The 17,888-nt window shown below is 63.2% G+C and overlaps 1 protein-coding gene across 1 annotated transcript; it reads left to right on the top strand.

The window, feature by feature from the left end:
- Nucleotides 1-7,619: 7,619 nt before the first annotated feature.
- LOC311187932 (golgin subfamily A member 2-like) lies at nt 7,620-15,982 on the top strand (the record flags this gene model as incomplete). Its single annotated transcript, XM_084259701.1, is given in 23 exon segments — nt 7,620-7,703; nt 7,864-7,944; nt 8,708-8,746; nt 8,984-9,046; nt 9,130-9,223; nt 9,331-9,437; nt 9,791-9,840; nt 10,095-10,236; nt 10,637-10,717; nt 10,818-10,925; nt 11,127-11,214; nt 11,553-11,608; nt 11,612-11,752; nt 11,755-11,904; nt 12,188-12,301; nt 14,020-14,244; nt 14,337-14,412; nt 14,849-15,051; nt 15,216-15,269; nt 15,273-15,306; nt 15,390-15,496; nt 15,567-15,720; nt 15,804-15,982. Coding segments are annotated over 23 exon segments (2,430 nt in total).
- Nucleotides 15,983-17,888: the final 1,906 nt, after the last annotated feature.

Consider the following 17,888-nt stretch of genomic DNA (forward strand, 5'->3'; position numbering starts at 1 on the left):
GCCCGCTCCGCCGGGGCGGGCGCTCCTGGCTTACGCGTCTCCGCCACTTCCGTTCCGGCCGCCACTCCGCGTCAGCGCGCAGGGGCATGACGTCAACACGCAGGGGGCGGAGCGAGGCCGAGGAAGGAGAGGCGCGCGGGGGGACCAGGGCCAGGGCAGCGGCGCGCGCCGCCTGGTGGCGCGGAGGGGCGGGGCGGCCGGGGCGGGACGCGGGCGGGCAGAGGCGCCGGGGCGCGGGATGCGCGGGATGCGCGGCGGGGGGGGGGGGGGGGGTGGGGGGGTGCGAGTCAGCGGAGCCACATGGGACGCGGCCCGGAGAGTCCTGGGGGGGCCGCGCAGAGGCGGAGCAGGAAGCAGGAGTTTGTGACGTCAGAGCCCTGAAGATGGGGAGACGGAATGACGTGGAGGCAAGAACCCGCTGAAATAGGGGTCCTCGCGCATTCGGGGCAGAGAACAAGTTGGTGCTGCCCTTCCGCGGGGGCTCTGGGTTGAGAACTGGGAACATTATCCATGTGCGTATGTATTAAAAGAAATAGTAACTCAATAGCAATTCCCAGTAGTAATTGGGAAATGACCTAAGGAAATGGTTTGAACACAAATAAAAATCTTTATTTGTAAAATGCTAGCCAGCACTCTCTTATACTAACAAATACTTGGGAACAATCTGAATAAAAACCCCAGAAAACAGTGACATATATTACACTGTATACATAAAACAAATGTCGCAGCTGGGTGCAATCATTCTGAATGGCTTTAAATGACTTGAGAAATACTTATGTCATAATGTTAAATGAAGGAGGAAAGACATAAAATTGTAGACATCGTGTCATTCCAGATATAAAATGAGCATACTATGATTGATTTGAATTTTAAATACCAGACAAAATTAAAAGCATGTGTTAAGTCTACAGTTACTGACATGCACTTAGGTGATGAATTGTCCTGAAGGGCAAGGGAAATACTTACAGTGACACCACACATTGGTGCTTACTCAGAGGGGAAGATTATGACAGAGCGTGGCCTTATGTTTCCTCACCCAGTTAATGGAGTTCATTTGGTAATTCTAAAATTTCACGTTTATACTGTCATATAAATGTCACGTTTATAAATGTCACATTTATGTCTAAAATGTCACGTTTATACTGTTTACACGGATACAGCACCCAGAGCAAACCTGGAAACTGTGTCCCCTTCACTGACATCCAACCAGCTGCCCCTGTCTTATTTTTATTTATACAAAAACCGGGGTGCAGGTCAGAGGCACGGGAGGGTGAGAGGACTCACCAGAGAGAGCGGGGAGCAGAACAGGCAGATGGACCAAAGACACTGCCGAGGGGAGCAGTGGGGAGACTGAAGAATCTGCCGCGCCGTGTGGGTAGCTCCCTGGTGGGCCGGAATCGAACCTGCGCTGCAGAGGCTGCGGACAGCTTCACAGCGCGGCGCTCAACCCACTGTGCCACGAGGGAGGCCCTTAATATTTGTTTTTAAAGATTCAGTTATTTATACAAGAGCCAGGGTACAGGCCAGAGGCACGGGAGGGTGAGAGGATTCACCAGAGACGGAGCAGGGAACAGAACAGGCAGACGGACCTAAGACACTGCTGAGGGGAGCAGCGGGGAGACAGGAGAATCTGCCGGGCTGGGAATCGAACTGGCACTGCAGAGGCTGCGGACAACTTCACAGCGCGGTGCTCAACCCGCTGCACCACAGGGGGGCCCAGCCCTCTCCTTTTGCCACCCAGAATCGGACCCCTTGGGCTCCGGCCTCCAAGGACCTCCTCCCTGCGGCCCCTCCCCCCCACCGTGGAGCACTACCTGGGCATAGGTGGGGAGGGGTGGAAAGCGGTGACGTCACAGTCCCCTGGGAACCATCCGTAGTCGCCAGCCCCGTGCTTGATCTGTTGACCCAGCCCCCCAGTGCTCACCCCTTCTCAGGTTCCTCTTGTCGCCCCAGATTACCAACTTGAAGGGGGTGTGGGACCATGGGGCCTGACCCCAGGAGAGGGTTCAGGCTGCTTGCTCTGTACCGTACCCCACCATTGAACACTGGTAGCCTGCCAAGCCCGCCCGTCCCTAGTGCTCGTGGAACGTTGACAGCCACTCTGGGGGACACTGGGAAGAACTTTCTAGTTTGGTTTTCTGCGGGGTGTCTACTCCGTGGAGACTTTCCAGTTTGTCTCACTTCTCCCTCTCACATTCTCATTCCTCGTGACCCTGGGGCCAGGCGCCCCCCAGCCAGTGCTCTTGGCAGCGATCTGTGTATCCTCCGTGGCTCAGATCCCAGCACACTCACTTCCCGGCTGGGAATCTTCCCCCAGTCCCCTCAGCCTGGGTTGCTCTGCGCGCCCCGGGGTCAGCAGGTGGAGGAAGCAACCATGCTGCTCCGGCCTGAGGACAGGCCTGTGTCCACGCACAGACGCACAGGCGTGCGTGATGGCAGCAGACTGCCCGGAAATGTGCTGGCCTGGGCCCCCGGTTGGCCCCTCCCTGCCTCCTGCCACGGCATCCGTGGGCGCAGGAGCTTGAGCGGCGCTGGCAACAGCTCACATGTGTAAGAAAGGGCCTGGCGTCTGAGGACTCACATGCTTGCTGGTCCACCCCTCGCTGGTGTTGCCCCCGGCAGCTCCTGAGTCGCGGCATCCCAGAAGTTCGAGTCTGAGGACGGAGTGTAACCTCCTCACCATTTTTTCTTGAAACCACATTATCTGTCCCTGTCTTTGTCATGGGGGGTGCGGGGACTCACAGCACCTGGTAGAGTTGCTGGTGGCGTGAAGGCAGATGGCAAATCTACCTTGTGAAGTGGGGTGCAAGGCCAGGCGCTTGCAGTTCTCGTGAGCCTCGTCTTTCTCCTCTCTGCCGCTGAGGGACTACCAGCAGAGAAACAGCGTGGGGTCTCCTGCAGGAGCCAGGAAGAAAGGGAAGAACAAACGTGGCTGCAGGCCAGAGACACCCGCTTCTGGCGGCTGGGAGTCATGGAAAGATGTAAGTCTGGCCCGGCCGGCTTCCTGGGAGAGGGGTGCTCCGGGGGCCGCCGAGTGAGAGGTCAAGGGCACAGGAGCACCGCTGAGGAGCCAGGGTCTGAGTGCGGCCTCTGGGCAGCTCTGCCGGGATCTGATCTGGGCCAACGCTGTTGAAGCTCTCCCTGCCCCCGCGAGTCAGGGCGCTGCAGTGCTCCCGAAATCCAGGCCGCAGCTGTGAGAGGATCGCGTGTTCAGCCCTCCGTGCGGGCCGGTGCGCAGCCCGCCTTCGGCCCAGGGCGTGGCCAGTGACTTCTCGCTCTGGCAGTTTCCCTCCTCCCCGGCCTCCAGGGGCGGCAGCCAGGGAGAACCCCTCTCCCGTTCAGGCGGCACAGACGCCGGGTGCCTGGGACCAGGCGGCCTCTGAGGTGGGAGTCTGTCTTTGCCGCCTGCTTGCCAGGGGGTCCCCGCGAAAAGCACGTCCTCCCCGGGACTCGGCTGTCTCCCCCGGGAGAGGGGACTGTGGGGCCAGACCAGCGAGCTCCGGGCGGATCTGGTCGCGGGGCTCCGTCCCTGGGCTCGCGTAGCTTCTGCCTCAGGCAGGCGGTGAGCGGCCGTCGGGCAGGATGCGCAGGCCGGGGTGTGGCCCCGTCCTCCTGCCTCCGGCGCCCGTGGTCCAGAGCTGCTCTCTCTCTCCCCTGACCTTCGTGTCCTCTCTGAGCCGCTTTTCTCTTGCTCCCCTTGCCCTTGTTGTTCCCTTTTCACCTCCTGAAGCGTCAGGACATTCCGCAGGCGCTGGTGTCCGACCTTAGCCGCTCCAATGGGGTAGCGCCCCCCTCACCCCCGGCCAGGAGGAAGGCGAGGCCGCACCGAGACCCCTCTCTGGCCTGCTGTCTCCCCGCGTGCGGGCCGCGGCTTGTCTGGCGCAGGGTCCTTGGCCTCCGGCTGGTTCCGTTGCCATCGTTAGCCCTCGGCGTGGCGGCGTCTGCGCTTTCACCGGCTCGGCTGATGGCTGGTTTCCTTGCCGTGCATCTTCGTCTTCTGGGAAGGCGCCATGCGCCGTGAAGGGTGAAAGGTCATCGGGAACAGCGTCCAGAGCAGGGGTGCGAGATCGGGCCTTCCGGGCCTCCCGCGGGAACGCCCGGGCCGTCCTGCAGGAGAGCGTCCTAACCGCCGGCACAGGGCTTCCCTCAGGCTAAGAGAAAGGGGCTTCTGTTCCAGGGGCAGGGGTTGAGGCTCGCTTGCAGCAGGACTGCAGAGCGACCGAGGTTAGCCAGAGAGGAGCGACTGGGACATTCCGCCCCCCGTTGTCTTTTAAAAATCAACCGGACACTCACCCTCCCTCCGGGGGCCCTCGGCGGCGGGCGCTTTGCTCGGCCACACGGTGGGATGTGGAGCTGCGGGAGCAGTTGGCAGTAAAGGGCGTGGAGGCTGGAGGGGTGGCCTTTGAGAGACCGATGTGTGGAGGGGGCGGTGAGCGGGGCAGGTGGGAGTCGCGGCAGAGGGCTGGTGCGGAGAGGATGAGGGTGCGGAGCGCAGAGAGCGCTGGGCAAGAAGGTAAGTAAGGCGCCCGGGGTGCCCTGGGCCGGGAGACCACCTCGTCCCGAGGTGAAGCGCTGCTTCCAAGGTACATGGGAGGCCGCTGGGGCGGGGCGGGGGGGGTGTCAGACAGCCGCCCGGCGAGAGGACGACGACCAACAGGGACAGATCCCGCCCAGGACAGCGTGGCGGGAGGGCTGGGCCGGCCCGGTGGCCGGTGTGAGTCTTGTCCTCAGGATCGCTCGCGCCCAGTCCATCGGGTCTGTGCGGTCCTGGGACTCACCTGTGGGCTCAGAGCAGGCACTGGGAGGCACCCGGGAGAGCACAGGCTTCCTTCCCCTAATGTTCACCCCATCTCCTCTGTTCCCCTGGAGACGAAGACCCAGCCCCCCATACGCCTGCTTGTTTTTAAGCCTCTCCGTGACATAAGGGTTCCCCGCTCACGTTTTCTGTCCCAGCGACACGGCCCGTGACTGGTGTTCTGGGCGGAGCTGAGGGCATCTCCAGAGATGGGGGATTCTGGGGGAATAAAACAATTTCTAACGGAATGGGACCTTTGAGGGGGCGTGGACAGTGTTATCTTTCTGAACTCCAGACTTACCTCCAAGGCTCGAAATGACAGAACTCGGTTGCTCACGAACCAGCCGTGTGTATTTCAGAGAAACAGTACATCTCGAGAAAAAGAACATTTTCCCCTTGTGAGCTTTCCTGTGTCTAACTAAGCATCAGCGGGAGCCCAGCAGGCACCTGGAGCCTGCCAGGCCCCGGCTAGACGTGCCCACCTCACCCCAGCGCCTTGCTCTGGCCTCTTAGGGTCTGTTGTAGAGGTTGGCATGGCAACACCAGGCTCCAGGCCAGAAGTGGGCGGTAAGCACATGCACAGCGGGACCCCCCACCCCCTAGGCTCTGCAGCCCTTGCTCTAAGGAGGGTCGTGATTGGGTTTTCAGGGGCCATCTGAGGGGTCCAGAGAATAAGAAGCCCTTCCCCCCGAGGGAGCTGCAGCCCCATCCTAGTGCCCCTGCCACGCCCCTGCCTCCCTCAAACTGGAGCTTGTCGGCCACCCTTCCTGCCTCTCCGTCCGGCCTGCTGGATGCCCACTCTCAAGGGCCAGGGGCTTGGGTTCAGTGTGGGGCCTGAGCCTGGAGAGGCTGGTGGGCCTCTGGCCGAGCAGGTGGGTCCAGCTGGGGAAGGGGAGGCCGCTTCTGTAAAGCTCTGGGCCTCCAGGAAGCCAAGGGTCAGCGGGTCAACATCTCTCTGGTGGCATCTGGGGTCTGTGGGTGTCCTTGAGCTCAGAGGTCGGGGTGCAGGAAGCGGCCAGGTTTCTCTTTTACCAAATCCAGCAAGAGAGAATGGAGTCCAGGGGCAGCTTCTTCCCCAGAGAAGGGAGGGCCGCCCCACCAGAAGTAAAATAATTCTGATGAAATGGGGCAATTGAGGGGAGTGTCTTTTTGAACTCCAAACTTAGTTCCAAGCTCCAGGGATGTATTTGGTCACTCACAGACCAGTCATGAACGTGTAAGTTCCAAGGATTGGGCCTTTTTCCCCCTCCTGTGCGCTCTTGTGTCTTAACTGTAAAGATCCAGGGAACCCAGGAAGCAGGAGGCATCAGAGCCTGCCAAACCCCGGCCAGGTGTGCCCGCCTCGCCACAGCCCCTGCCCACCGGCTGCCTTGCTCTGGCCTCTTAAGGTCCGGTGTGGAGGTTGGCATGGCAACACCAGGTTCCAGCCACTGCCCTTGGCCCCTGCCCCTGCTGAGCTTCCCGCACCGCTGACCCCTGAGTCCATCCCCAGGGCTTTCTGGCTGGGGGAGGAGGACAGGAGGAAGGGACGCAAGAGGGGAGAGAAGTACCTGGCGGCCTTGCCGTCTGCCTCTCACACTGCCACTCTGCCCTGCAGGGCCCAGGGTGCGCGCCAGGCGGGCTTTCCAGAACAGTGCCTCACTTCTCCTGGGCTGGGCACACCTTTCTCCTGCAGTGACGACCTGTGCCGCGCCCGCCCGGGCTTGGGCTGTCGTCTGGAAGGCCGCAGAGCGCCCCGAGGCCTGGGCTCCCTTGGCCACGCGCCATGGTGGCTCCCAGCGTGGGACCGTCCTCTGGCCACAGCATCCCCGTGCTCCCTGCCCGCACCCCTGCACCCTGGCAGTGAGGCAGCCCCTTTCCTGCATGGCTACCCTAACCCCCGCCCCGCTCTGCCCTGTGCCAGGCGCCCTGCGGCCGCGCCCCTCCTGCGGAGACACCGGCTGGCGACCACAACACCATGTCCCCTGGTGTCCCTCCTCCCGACGCCGCCCTCCCTGATGCGAACAGCACGGCGTCCACTCAGGTCTGTGCCCCTTATCCCTGCCTGCACCCCACTGGCTCGCCCGCCCTTCCGGAAGGACCGCGCCTCCCCCGTTCTCTCCCGCGTCCTCCGTGCCACTCGCTTCCTAGAGCCGAGGGCCCTCCCTGAGGACGGGGTGGGGAGACCGAGAGCTTGGGGAGCCGAAGGTGGTCACAAAGCGCCGGGCCCGCCCCAGCCTGGTGGGCTCTCCCCAAACTGAGTGGCCGCCTCCTGCATTTCTTCCCACACAGAACTGTGGCGCGGAACACGGCTCTGGTTCCTTGGGTGAGAGCATGTGAGTGTCTCCCGTGGGGCAGCAGCCCCTCATAGAGGGCGTTGCGGCACCTCCTGCTCGTGACCCCCACCCCACTGAGCTTCCTGTGGCCCCGACTCCTCTGTCTGTCTCCAGGGCTGTCTCTTCCACCGAAGGCCAGCGGCAGCTCTCCCGCCAGCTGAATGGACTTCCAGCAGAGGTGCCCTGGGGACGGGGCCCAGAGGGGTGGGGGGGAGGTTCGATAGGAAGACACTGAGGGAGCAGTTCCCAAGGGGGGTGGCGTCCTAAGGCTGGCCCTCGCCGCCAGGGGATGTCTAGCTGGCCGCTGCTCCTTTGGAGCGGTCAGGTGAAGGGTCGGCCCGCGAGTCTGTGGTTCCATCCTGCCGCAGAAGCACGGGGTGAGGGGGCCAAAGGGGAGCTCAGAACCAGGAGAAGTTGGCACAAAGGCATTATGAGCAGAAGGGAGGCAGGAAAAGGAAATTTTGCCAGTGGATGGGGAATCTGAGGACTTGGGCCTTGAGAGCCGCTCCATGGGCGTTCTGCCTCCCTCCGAGCCTCCCTCCTGTGTCAACGGGGAGGACCAGGCGTCTGTTGTTAACACAAAGGATCTGGAGGTAAGGGACCCTGCAGGCCAGGCCCCCCCTTCTCCCAGAGTGGGGGCTGGGTGCCCCGCTGCCAGGGGAGACTGCCCAGATGCCCCTCCCAACCCTGCGGACCACTCCCTCTCCCTGTCTCCGGCTCCTCCAACCCTCCTCCTCTCTGCACGCGCCTCAGCACCGGCATCAAGAACTGGCACTAGCCCCGGACTCCAGCAATCTAACAAATAAGCAGCTCACTAGCAAGATAGAAGAACTGGGAAGAGCCCGCTGGGGCCCCGGATTCCCAGCTGCAATCCAGGACTCTGATTTCCTCTTGGGGCCCCGAAGAGAGGGTCCAGGGGTCCTGGGCCAGGGGAGAACGGGGTGTTGGAGGATCCAGGGCTCAGCTGGAGGGGCCCCGGGGCACAGAGCTGGCAGCATGGCTCTCTTGTGGCTGCCCTCTTTGCCCCTTTTCTACTCCCCAGACACCCCTGCTTGTGCTCCCCCTCCCTGGGGGAAGCACTGGTTTGGCTGGTGTGGTCTGGCCCTGACTCAGCCCCTCACTTCCTCCGCTTTCACCTTGGACAAGACACCTCTGCGCCCTTGCTTTTGTTCCTCCAGGAGGCAGACCTAGAAGGTGTCAAGGTCTCCGGTAGCTCAAACAATCCCAGGTCCTTTTCCTTCCTCCCCCTCTTCCTGTGCACAGCGCCCAGCCTGCAGCTCGTGCCGCCTCAGTCTCTGTCGGGTGAACGGACAGACCCTGCCAGGTCACCCGCCGGCGGAAGGGTCGTCTTCCCTTCTCAGACTCTGCCTGGGGCTTAGGGTGTTGTCCTCCAGGGGAGCCAGGTGCAGACTCTCCCGTCGCTGTGAGCAGCGCCCCTGAAGACCCAAGGTCTGTCTCCTGGGGAGTGTGAGGAGGGCCTGGCAGCTCGTGCATGAGAACTTCAAACCCATCGCCGGCCCTGCGCATGTCCCCCTGCTGGTCTGAGAAGACGGAAAAGGGGGTCACTCAGTTCCCTTCCTTTGACTTTTCCCCACAGAAACAACAGAACCAGGAAACTTTGGATGAGCTGGAAAAAACAACATTCCTTTGTTCATTCCCTGACGGGGGGACCTGAGTGGGGGGGGGGGCTGATGTGGGGCGTCTGGGCTTGCCTGCTTCCAGCCTGCAGACACACAGGGTCCCCGGCTCCTCTCCTGCCCCTTCCCCCCACCCCCATGGTCTGGGCTCGCCGGTGGGCCCGCCTGGGCCGCTGGTGGCCCACGGGGCTGTGCCTCGCCTCTGCCTCCCGTGGAGACCCTGATTCCCTTTGCAGGAGAAGAAAGACCACGAGCGGAAGCTGGTGAGGGAGCAAGGCGCGCTCCGGGAGCAGTTACAGGTGAGGGGCAGCCCGGGTTCCCCGTCCCCGAGGAAATGCCTCTTTACCGCCTCGGCCCGACTCATTTGCTTTGTTTCCCGAAGAGTCACATCCAGACCATCGGGGTTCTGGTGTCTGAGAAGACGGAACTGCGGGCTGCGCTGGCCCACGCTCAGCAGGCAGCCAGGCAGAAAGCAGGTGGGGCTCCAGGTGCCCTTCATCAGAGCACCTGGCACGCGGCAGGCCCACGGGGCAGGGTGGGGGGGCTCCTCCTTAGGGCTGCGCTCTGACCTGTCTCACGGCAGGCGAGTCGGAGGAACTGGCCGGTCGCCTCCAGTCTGCGCGTCTGCGTGTTGGAGAGCCGGAGTGCACGCTCTCTGCCATCTCCACCCATCGCAGACAGACTGACCAGGTGAGCCCTGCCGCCTGCCCAGCCCCTGGTGGGGTGCCCCCCCATCAAGGTGGGGGCGAGCCTCAAGGTCCCTGATGTGGGATGGAGCTCTCGGCGCCCAGAAGGTAGCACAGCCTGCTGCTCGAAGGCTGTGGTCAGTTGCAGCCTGAGGGGGGTGGCCGCTGTGGGCCTCGTCCTTCCCTCCCGAGCTCCTAGTGAAGGCAGATGAGAAAGGGGCTCGGAAGTGCTTTGAAAAAAGGTGAAGTGTGACTCCGGGCGAGGAGGGCTGCTCTGCGCTGGTCCCCGTCTAGTAACGAGTCTGCAGGCTGCATCCCTGCCCACAAATCCTGACCTTGCCTTTGCCTCTCAACAAGGAGCTAATCCGAGAGAGAGACGCTCTCAAGCTGGAGTTATCTGAGAACAAGTAGGCCTGGGGGCGGATGGGGTGCTGGGGAGCAGGCTTTGGGCCCAGCCGTGTGCTGGGCAGTGGGAGGGATGCAAGTGCACGGGGTGAGGAGGGCAGACAGCTTGCGACCTCTCCCTGGCCAACCTCTGGCGATGCTGAGCCCTGGGGCCCTGGGTCCTGCCACGGCTCTGGGGTCTGTGGCGAGGACAGCGTAGATCTCCGGGGGGACCCTTTCTGGCTCTGGTCACGCCTCTCTCTTTGCGTGGCCCTAGCAAAGTCAACGAGGACCTGCAGCAGTGCAACTCCGAGCTGGAGGAGCGGCTCCGGCTCTTGTTGAAGGAGAAGGACACCATGCAGGCAAGACTGGAGGACCTGGAGAAAAAGCTGGAGATGTCTGAGCTGCTGTCGAAGCAGGTGAGAGGCTGGAGCAGAACCCCAGGGAATCTGCGCTCCATCCAGGTGGGGCGGGGTCTCTAGGGGTGACTGTGATCTAGCTGAAACCCTTTCGGGGGGACATTGCACAGAAGACGCTGGGCTCCACATATCACCCCCTCACTTTTTGAAAAATTTTACTTTTGCATATAACTGGGGGGTAGGCAGGGTGAAAGGACTCCCCAGAGACAGTGGGGAGCAGAGCAGGCAGATCCACTGAAACCCACTGCTGAGGGGAGCAGTGGGGAGACAGGAGATGTCCGCTGCACCCTGTGGGTCGTTCCCTGGCCGGGGATCGAGCTCAGACAGTAGCGGTGGAGGCGCTGAGACTCCACCCCAGGCCTCCAGGGAGGCCCTCACCACCTCACTTTCCACCATCCAGTTCTCCGGCCCATCCGAAGTCCCTGACGGCCACCAGTCACCACCGGCCCCGCAGGCGCGCCAGAACATCCGCGTGGAACAGGTGAGGCTCTGCCGGAGGAGGCGGGCTGCGGAAGGAGCCCAGGGGACCGGGAGCGGTGGGGCCGGGGGCAGCTCCCCGACGCCTGTGTCCGCTCTCGCAGCTCAAGGAATCGCTCCGGCTGCTGCGGGTGGAGAGAGACCTGTTTGCCCAAAGGCTGAGGGAGGAGGGTAACACCTGGCAACGCAAAGTGCAACAGGTCTTGGAGGGGGTGAGTTGTGACCTTCGGGCCCCACCGTGGAGAGTTCACTTGTCCGGGTCATCTGTAGAACGGAACCAGGTATAGGCTGTGGTGTCGCCAGCGGGGGAGGGGAGTGTGGTTTTGTAGATGGAGGCTGAGGGGAAGATGGTGGTGGGGCCATTCCCCTCCACCTCCTTTATGAGCTTCCCCCTCACCCCGGATTCTGGGCAGATGAGAAAGCTGGAGGAGGGGAAGGAGCACAGCAGTGCCCAGGTCCGGGACCTGGAGAACACCGTGGCGGAGCTGAAGAGTCAGCTCGGTGAGCTGGCGCCGGAATGATCGGGGGAGCTGGCGCGGGTGCCTTAGAACGCCCCAGGAAGCGGGGGCAAGGTGGCAGAGTGCAAGCGGTCCGTACCAGGACTCAGCAAGTCTGGTGCTCTGAGGCTGTGTCCCCGTTTGCAAAAGGGATGGGGGCCCCCCGTCAACAGTTATCTCAACCCTGAAAGCGAGATGAAAACTGTGCATCCTGCGGGTGAAGAGAACCCTTAGCAAGGAAGCCAAGGTCTGGGGTGAGGACCTGGGGTAGGAGCCGTCGACCAAGGAGAGGGGCTCGTCCCAAGATGACGAGCCCTTGAGGTGTGCTCCCTCCTTCCTCAGCTGTGCTCCCAGCCCCGGAAACACCAGCGGGGCCCTCCGATGCAGAGCAGCAGCAGTAGGCGGAAGCCCAGGCGCTCCGGAAGGAGCTGGAGCGCCTGGAGGAGAAGCTCCTGGTTCAGGTCCGGGACAACGAAGACCTGAGCCGCCTGAACCAGAAGCAGGAATTCCGCCTGCGGGAGCAAAAGCTTTGCCTGCGGGAGCTCGACCGGAGAGGTGGGACGAGCAGGCCGAGGCCCGGAAACGGGTCTTGGCCGAGATAAAGAGCAGCCGGGCCACGATCAGCCGGGCCGTGTTCCAGAACCGCGAGCTCAAGGCGCAGCTGGCTGAGCTGCAGGACAGATTCATCTGTTTGGTCCGCAGCCTCCAGCCCGAGCAGGCCGCCCTCCTCCCCTCCGTGCCGTGTCCTGGGATGCAGGGCAAGACGCCCAGCGCCTCTGGGCCTTTGTTTCCCCACCTGCTAGATGGGCTGGTCCTGGTTGGTCGCTGCTGCTAGGCAGCTGCTGAAACGGTGCCTGAAGCACCGTTGAGCCGAGAGTTCCGTGCAGTGCAGGGGTCCCAGAGCCGTGGGAGGGGACACTGAGTTCCAGGTCTCCACTGCACTGGGGGGCGTCTCATTGTGTCCTCTGTCTGTCCAGTCCCATCAGAACATGGACGTGACCAGCTCGCTCCAAACGGAGCAGCATCTCAAGGGCGAGCTGGCCAAGAAACTCGGTCAGCTGCAGGAGAAGCTGGCAGAGCTGCAGGAGACGGTGAGCCCTGTGCCAGCCGGGAAGGGCTCGGAGGCCTCCGGGAGGGAGGCCCTTAGGCCAGGACAGAGGGAGCCCCAACTCAGGGCAGGGGGCACGGTGACCTTGTGTCCTGCTGGGTCCATGGCCACCTGTGCCCTAGGCTCTGCCATGGAGCGGTGGACCTGGGACTGTCGGTCACCTCCCTGCTGGAGGCACGAGCCACTAGCGGAGAGATGAGGAGACGTGGAGACATCCTGGATTCCAGACTCGGCTCCAGGCTCGCTCTTCACTGAACAGTGCTAAGCCTCGGCATCCTTCCCTTCAGAGGGCACTCGCAGGCAGTTCTGAGGAGGGTTAAGGAAGGGGCCTGGGCAGGCGGCAAAGTCCCACAGTGCTGCCTCAGGAAGAGGGGCCCGGCCTGTCTCCTGCATCTGTGGGCGCAGATCTGGGAGGAGCCTCAGTGGCGGGAGCCAGCAGCAGTGGTGGTCTCTCACTCTGCCGCTCCACCACAAGGCCGTTGTGGCAGTTGCTCCTCAGAACTGGCCTTTTCTGCACACTTCCTGGGTGATGGAAAGGACCAAACATGTGCAGGCTATGAGCTGATGGGGGCCAGATGGTCCGGTCAGCCGCAGGATGAAAAATGGTCCAGGGCCTCCCCGGTGGCCCATGGGTTAAGTCTCGGCACCATCACCACTACTGCCTGAGTTTGATCCCTGGTCGGGAGCCGACCCACGGGGCGCAGCAGACCCCTCCTGCCTTGCCGGCTGCTCCCGTCAGCAGTGGATTTCAGTGAGTCGGCCTGTTCTGCTCACTCTCCACCTCTGGTCAGCACCCTGGTTCTTCTGCACAAAAAAGGAAAAATGGTCCAATCAGACTGATGTCAGGGCACCCTGAAGAGTGATAGAAGCCAGGGTCAGAGGGAGCTGAGGGGCTCTGTTCCCACCTCCAAAGAAAGAAGGGGAAGACTCTGCTCCTGGCCTCTGAAGAAAGAAGGACCAGAAGCTGAAAGAAGAAAAGCAGCATCCAGTAGCCAGCCTGCGCGGGAGGAAGAGAGGATGACGACCTCTGGCAGAGTCTGGGCCTCCAGTCCTGTGTCTCACATCACCTGCAGGGGGCGCCCAAGGCTCGGGCCTCATGTCCGAAAGAGCTGCTTGTCGGTGTTGTCCCGCAACTCACCAAGGGCTTTTAACGCTTGGTGTCTCTGACACCGGCTGGGATCCCAACTGAAAAGGGGAGTCACAGGGCATGAAGATGGGATGCCAGGACAGGCCGCAGTGGCCACCCACCTGCCCGGGCTCGAAGACAACAGAACCGCCAAAAAGCCCCAGTGCCAAAACCAAGGGCCGTAGCAACACAGTCCCCATCGATAGGGGCCTACAGGCTAGAGCCGAGGGAAGGCTAGTGCCCATAGGGGACTCATCACTGTGCTTCTCAGCCGTGTGCACAATTGCAAGAGACTTCAGCCTCTGGGAACAACCACCTTGGGGTTCATTTTACAAATGGGCAACAGCTTACTGTGGCCACAAGTGGTGTCTGGCTCACCCAGGTAGTGTCCACCAGAAGTACCAGCAGAGTTCCAGTCCCCCGTCACCAGGAGTGCTGGGCAGCACTGGCCAGTAGTGATGGTCACTACCAGTCCCCCTGTGGTAGTGTCTAGCTGAGGCAGCTGGGTTCCGGTGACAATTTGGAGACCGACCACCGCCTGCCCTCACCCTCCCCTCCCCGCGTCTCCCCTGCAGGTGGAGGAGAAACATCAAGAGGCTCAGGAGCTGCAGCAGCAGCGGGACCAGTACCTCGGTCACCTTCAGCAGCACGTGGCCGCCTACCAGCAGCTGGCCAACGAGAGGGACGTCCTGCAGAAGCAGGTGCTGCTTAACACCCAGCTTGTCCACCGGATGCAGCACGAACAAGAGCAGAACAAGATGGAGGTGGAGCTGGCCCGCCAAGAGCTGCAGGAAACACAGGTGGGGCAGTTGGAGTGCCAGACCCCCAGGGGGCCACCCGAGCAGGAAGCCCTGTAAGCGGCATCCCTCCTCCTGCTTTCCTGACCCCTTAGGGCCGCCTGGAGACTGCCAGCAAGCAGAACGAGCAGCTGAAGGCCCAGCTGAAGCTCATGGCTCAGACTGGAGCAAGTGAGTGGGACGTCAGCAGAGGGCGGCTGTGCAAGAGAGGGAAGCCACCCCTCGGACAACTTGGATCCTTCTCCTTTGGGGACTTGCTGGCGCAGGGTTGCAGAGAGAGGAGGGGGCAGACCTTGCTGGCTTTCAGGGCTGCTTCAGAACCCAGGGGTTCTCTGAGCCCCTCTGGCTGCCCCCCAACAGTAAATGGACTGAGCGGCGAGGAGGAGGAGGAAGAGGCGGACAAGGGTCCCCTGCTGAAGCTACGCATCCCGGACAACCTGGACAGCCGTGAGGCCGTGGTGAGCTCGGCCCGCAGGCCCCTTCCCTGCCCCACCTTCTCCCTCCCTCCCGCACACCTTCTTCCTGGTTTCCCTCCCTTTGGTTACGCCTTCCCCCCACCTCTGCTGGGGACCAGCGGGCAGGCACCAACACCAGCCTTGACTCTCAGGTGTGCCCATGAGGCCCGAGAGGTGTGCCTCCCGGGCCCCTGCCTGCACCTCTGGCCCACGGGTGGCATTTTGTAACGCGGCCTTGGCCAGTGCTGAGGAAGAGCGGGCGCGGCTGCGGGGGCAGCTAAAGGAGCAAAAGCTGCTCTGCCAGCGCCTCGCTCAGCAGGTGGCCCCATCGGACCAGGAGCCCAAGAAGATGGAGGCCCCAGCCCCCAGGACGGGGGGGGGGGGGGACATGTGCCTGGGGAGACCCACCAGGCCCTTCAGGGAGCCATGGACAAACTGCAGGTGAGTGTGGTTCTCCGGAGGGCTGGGCGGGCCGGGGGCTGGGCGGGCCAGCGCCCTGAGCCCGCTGTCTGGCCGCAGGGGCTCCTGCAGGAGAAAGCAGCCTTAAAGGAGCGGGTGGAGGAGCTGGAGCATTGACGCACCCAGCTGTCTGGAGAGAAAGATACCATCAGTGAGCGGGGAGGCTGGCGCCCTGGGGCCGGGGCCGAGGCTGGCGAGACCCCAGCAGCTGAGCTGCCCGCGCCCTCCCCCTAGCAGAATACCTCACGCTCTACGGGCACCAGAGAGCACTGATGAGGGCGGAGCGCCGCGAGAAGGAGCAGCACATCAGCCGGCTGGCCCAGGACAAAGAGGAGATGAAGGTAGTCGGAGCTCTGGCTCCTGGGTGGTGCGGCTGGGGGTGGGGCGGGCTTCGAGCGTCTCTCCTTCCAGGCGAAGCTGTGGAATCTGCAAAAGCTGCTTTTCTGGGTGGCGGCAGAGCGCAGCGAATGGCGGGCAAAGTTCCAAGCAGCCAACCAGAACCCTGCTGCTGAGCCCACCGGCGCACCCCCAGCCCCCAAGGAGCCCGGTGCTGCCAAGGGCCAAGGTGAGGAAAGCCCCACGCGGGCGGCCGGGCAGGAAGAGCCCCCTCCGCCCGGCACTCAGCGCCCTGTCTCTGTCTCTCCAAAGAACCGAGTGAGGTGCGCCTCGCCGCCGCCGTGCGGCCGACCCAGGGAGAGGCCCAGCTGGGCCCGACTCCCCTGGAGCTACAGAGCCCCCGGGAACGCGTCACCACCAAAACCAGCCTGTTCTTTCCATTCTTCTACTGGGCTGACCACATCGAGGTGGTGAAAACAATGGTGGTGTAGGCCACCAGCATGGGGCCTGGAGCTCTGCCCCAACCTGGCCCTCACCAGCCCATCCCCGTTCCCCGGAATTTCCCACCCTGTCCTTTGGCTCCCCGTCCTGGTTGTCCTCCTATCCCCAGGCTGACAAAAGGGGGATAATAACTCCCCCATCCAATGGGGGAAACAGGAGCAGACCCCACCATCTTAGGGAAAGGTGCCTCCCCGACCATGTGGAGCGGGGCAGCACTTCGAAGGCCCTGCACACCTGTCTAGACTAGCCAGAGAGAGCCACAAAGGGGTGACCTCCCCTGTCCCCCCTCACAAAGGACCCACGGGCATGAGGCCACCCCAATCTGCAAAGGGGTGGCATCCCCTGTCCCCACTCACTGCAAGGGCGTGGCCTCCCCTGTCCCACCCTCACAAAAGACCCGTGGGCATGAGGCCACCCCAATCAGCAAAGGGGTGGCCTCCCTCATCCCCCCCGCACAAAAGTCCCGCGGGCATGAGGCCACCCCAATCCACAAAGGGGTGGCCTCCCTCATCCCCCCCGCACAAAAGTCCCGCGGGCATGAGGCCACCCCAGTCCGCAAAGGGGAGGCCTCCACTTGCAGTCTTTAAAAAGTCCCGTGGGCCTCTGTGCCTACATATCTTGGAGGCCACCCCAGATCTGCAGAGGGGTGGCCTTTGGTGCTGCTTTTACAAAAAGTCCCCATAGAGGGGATGTGTGGCTTATTTGGGCAATTTGGGGGTACACACTTACTCCCCCAGCCATGTGGACAACTGGGCTTGGCTCAGAGGCCGGGCCGCGGTGGCTGGTGGAGGCCGGGCGGAGGGCGCAGGGGCGCCCCGCGGCGTGCACGCTGGCCTGGGACACCCCGGGGGAGGAGGCGTCTGTGAATTATTTGGCACGGAGGAAACTTACTTGTCGCTCGCCTGCGCCAGACGGAGGAGGCCGGGACAGGGGGTGGTTCCGGCCGTTGCACTTTTGTTTCTGAATAAACCGAATTCACCGCGTGGCTTGGACTCGTGTGTCTCGGCGGCGGCCCTGGGACCTGGGCTGGGCACCGCGCCGGGGGTGGGTCCCGCGGGCAGAGGGCAGGCTTCGGGGTGGCGAGGTGCACCGCGCGGTGTCGGCGTGTCCGGCCCCGCTCAGCTCTCCCGCCTGCCGGGCCTGTGGGCTGCGCGCCGCCCGGGAGGGCCAGGGCCCTGCTCGGATGACAAGGCTGGGAAACCCGGTTGAGTCCTGTGGAAGGAAAGCGGGGTGCCAGCACCCCAGGCACTGGCTTCCACAGGCATCTCTGCTCTCCCCCTGCTCCTCTGGGGCGCCCAGCCAGCCCGCGCGGCCTCCAGGCTGGCACCTACCCCCGTGGCCACAGCAGGGCTCAGAAGACCACCAGCAAACGTCCAGGTGCTTTCCAGGGCAGCCTGGGAAAGACGGGGGCCTCCCCGGCACCCCTGCGCCCCCCCCACCCCGTGCTTAAACCCTCCCTCCCCCTGAACCCCCGGGACACAGCCGCCCGCAGCCCGTCACTCCCGCCGGTCAGAAATGGGCTTTGCCCGCAGCGAGAGGCCGCAGGGGTTGGCGGGGCGGGGCGCAGCGTTTCCTGCAGCTGGGCCAGGGGCGCCTGCGGGACAGCACGGGGTTCCCAGCACCAGAGATGTGTGTGTGTGCGCGTGTGCGCGTGTGTGTGCATGTGTGTGCGTGTGCATGCACACGCGTGGGTTTACAGACGTCTACAGGGCAGGGCAGGCGCGATCCCATGGGGGGCACCGGGGTCGCCGAGGCCCGCTGGGCTGTGTCACCCACAGACTAGAGCCACAGGCGAGGCGGGGCTGGGGAGCCCCGTCATGGAACAGCCCCCCGCAGGCTCGGGAAGGGAGGTGCGCGGCAGAGGGTGTCTGGCTAGAGTCGCGGGGGACTTGGGGC

The sequence above is a fragment of the Talpa europaea genome (assembly GCF_964194135.1).
Source record: "Talpa europaea genome assembly, contig: HAP1_SCAFFOLD_60, whole genome shotgun sequence".
Lineage (NCBI taxonomy): Eukaryota > Metazoa > Chordata > Mammalia > Eulipotyphla > Talpidae > Talpa > Talpa europaea.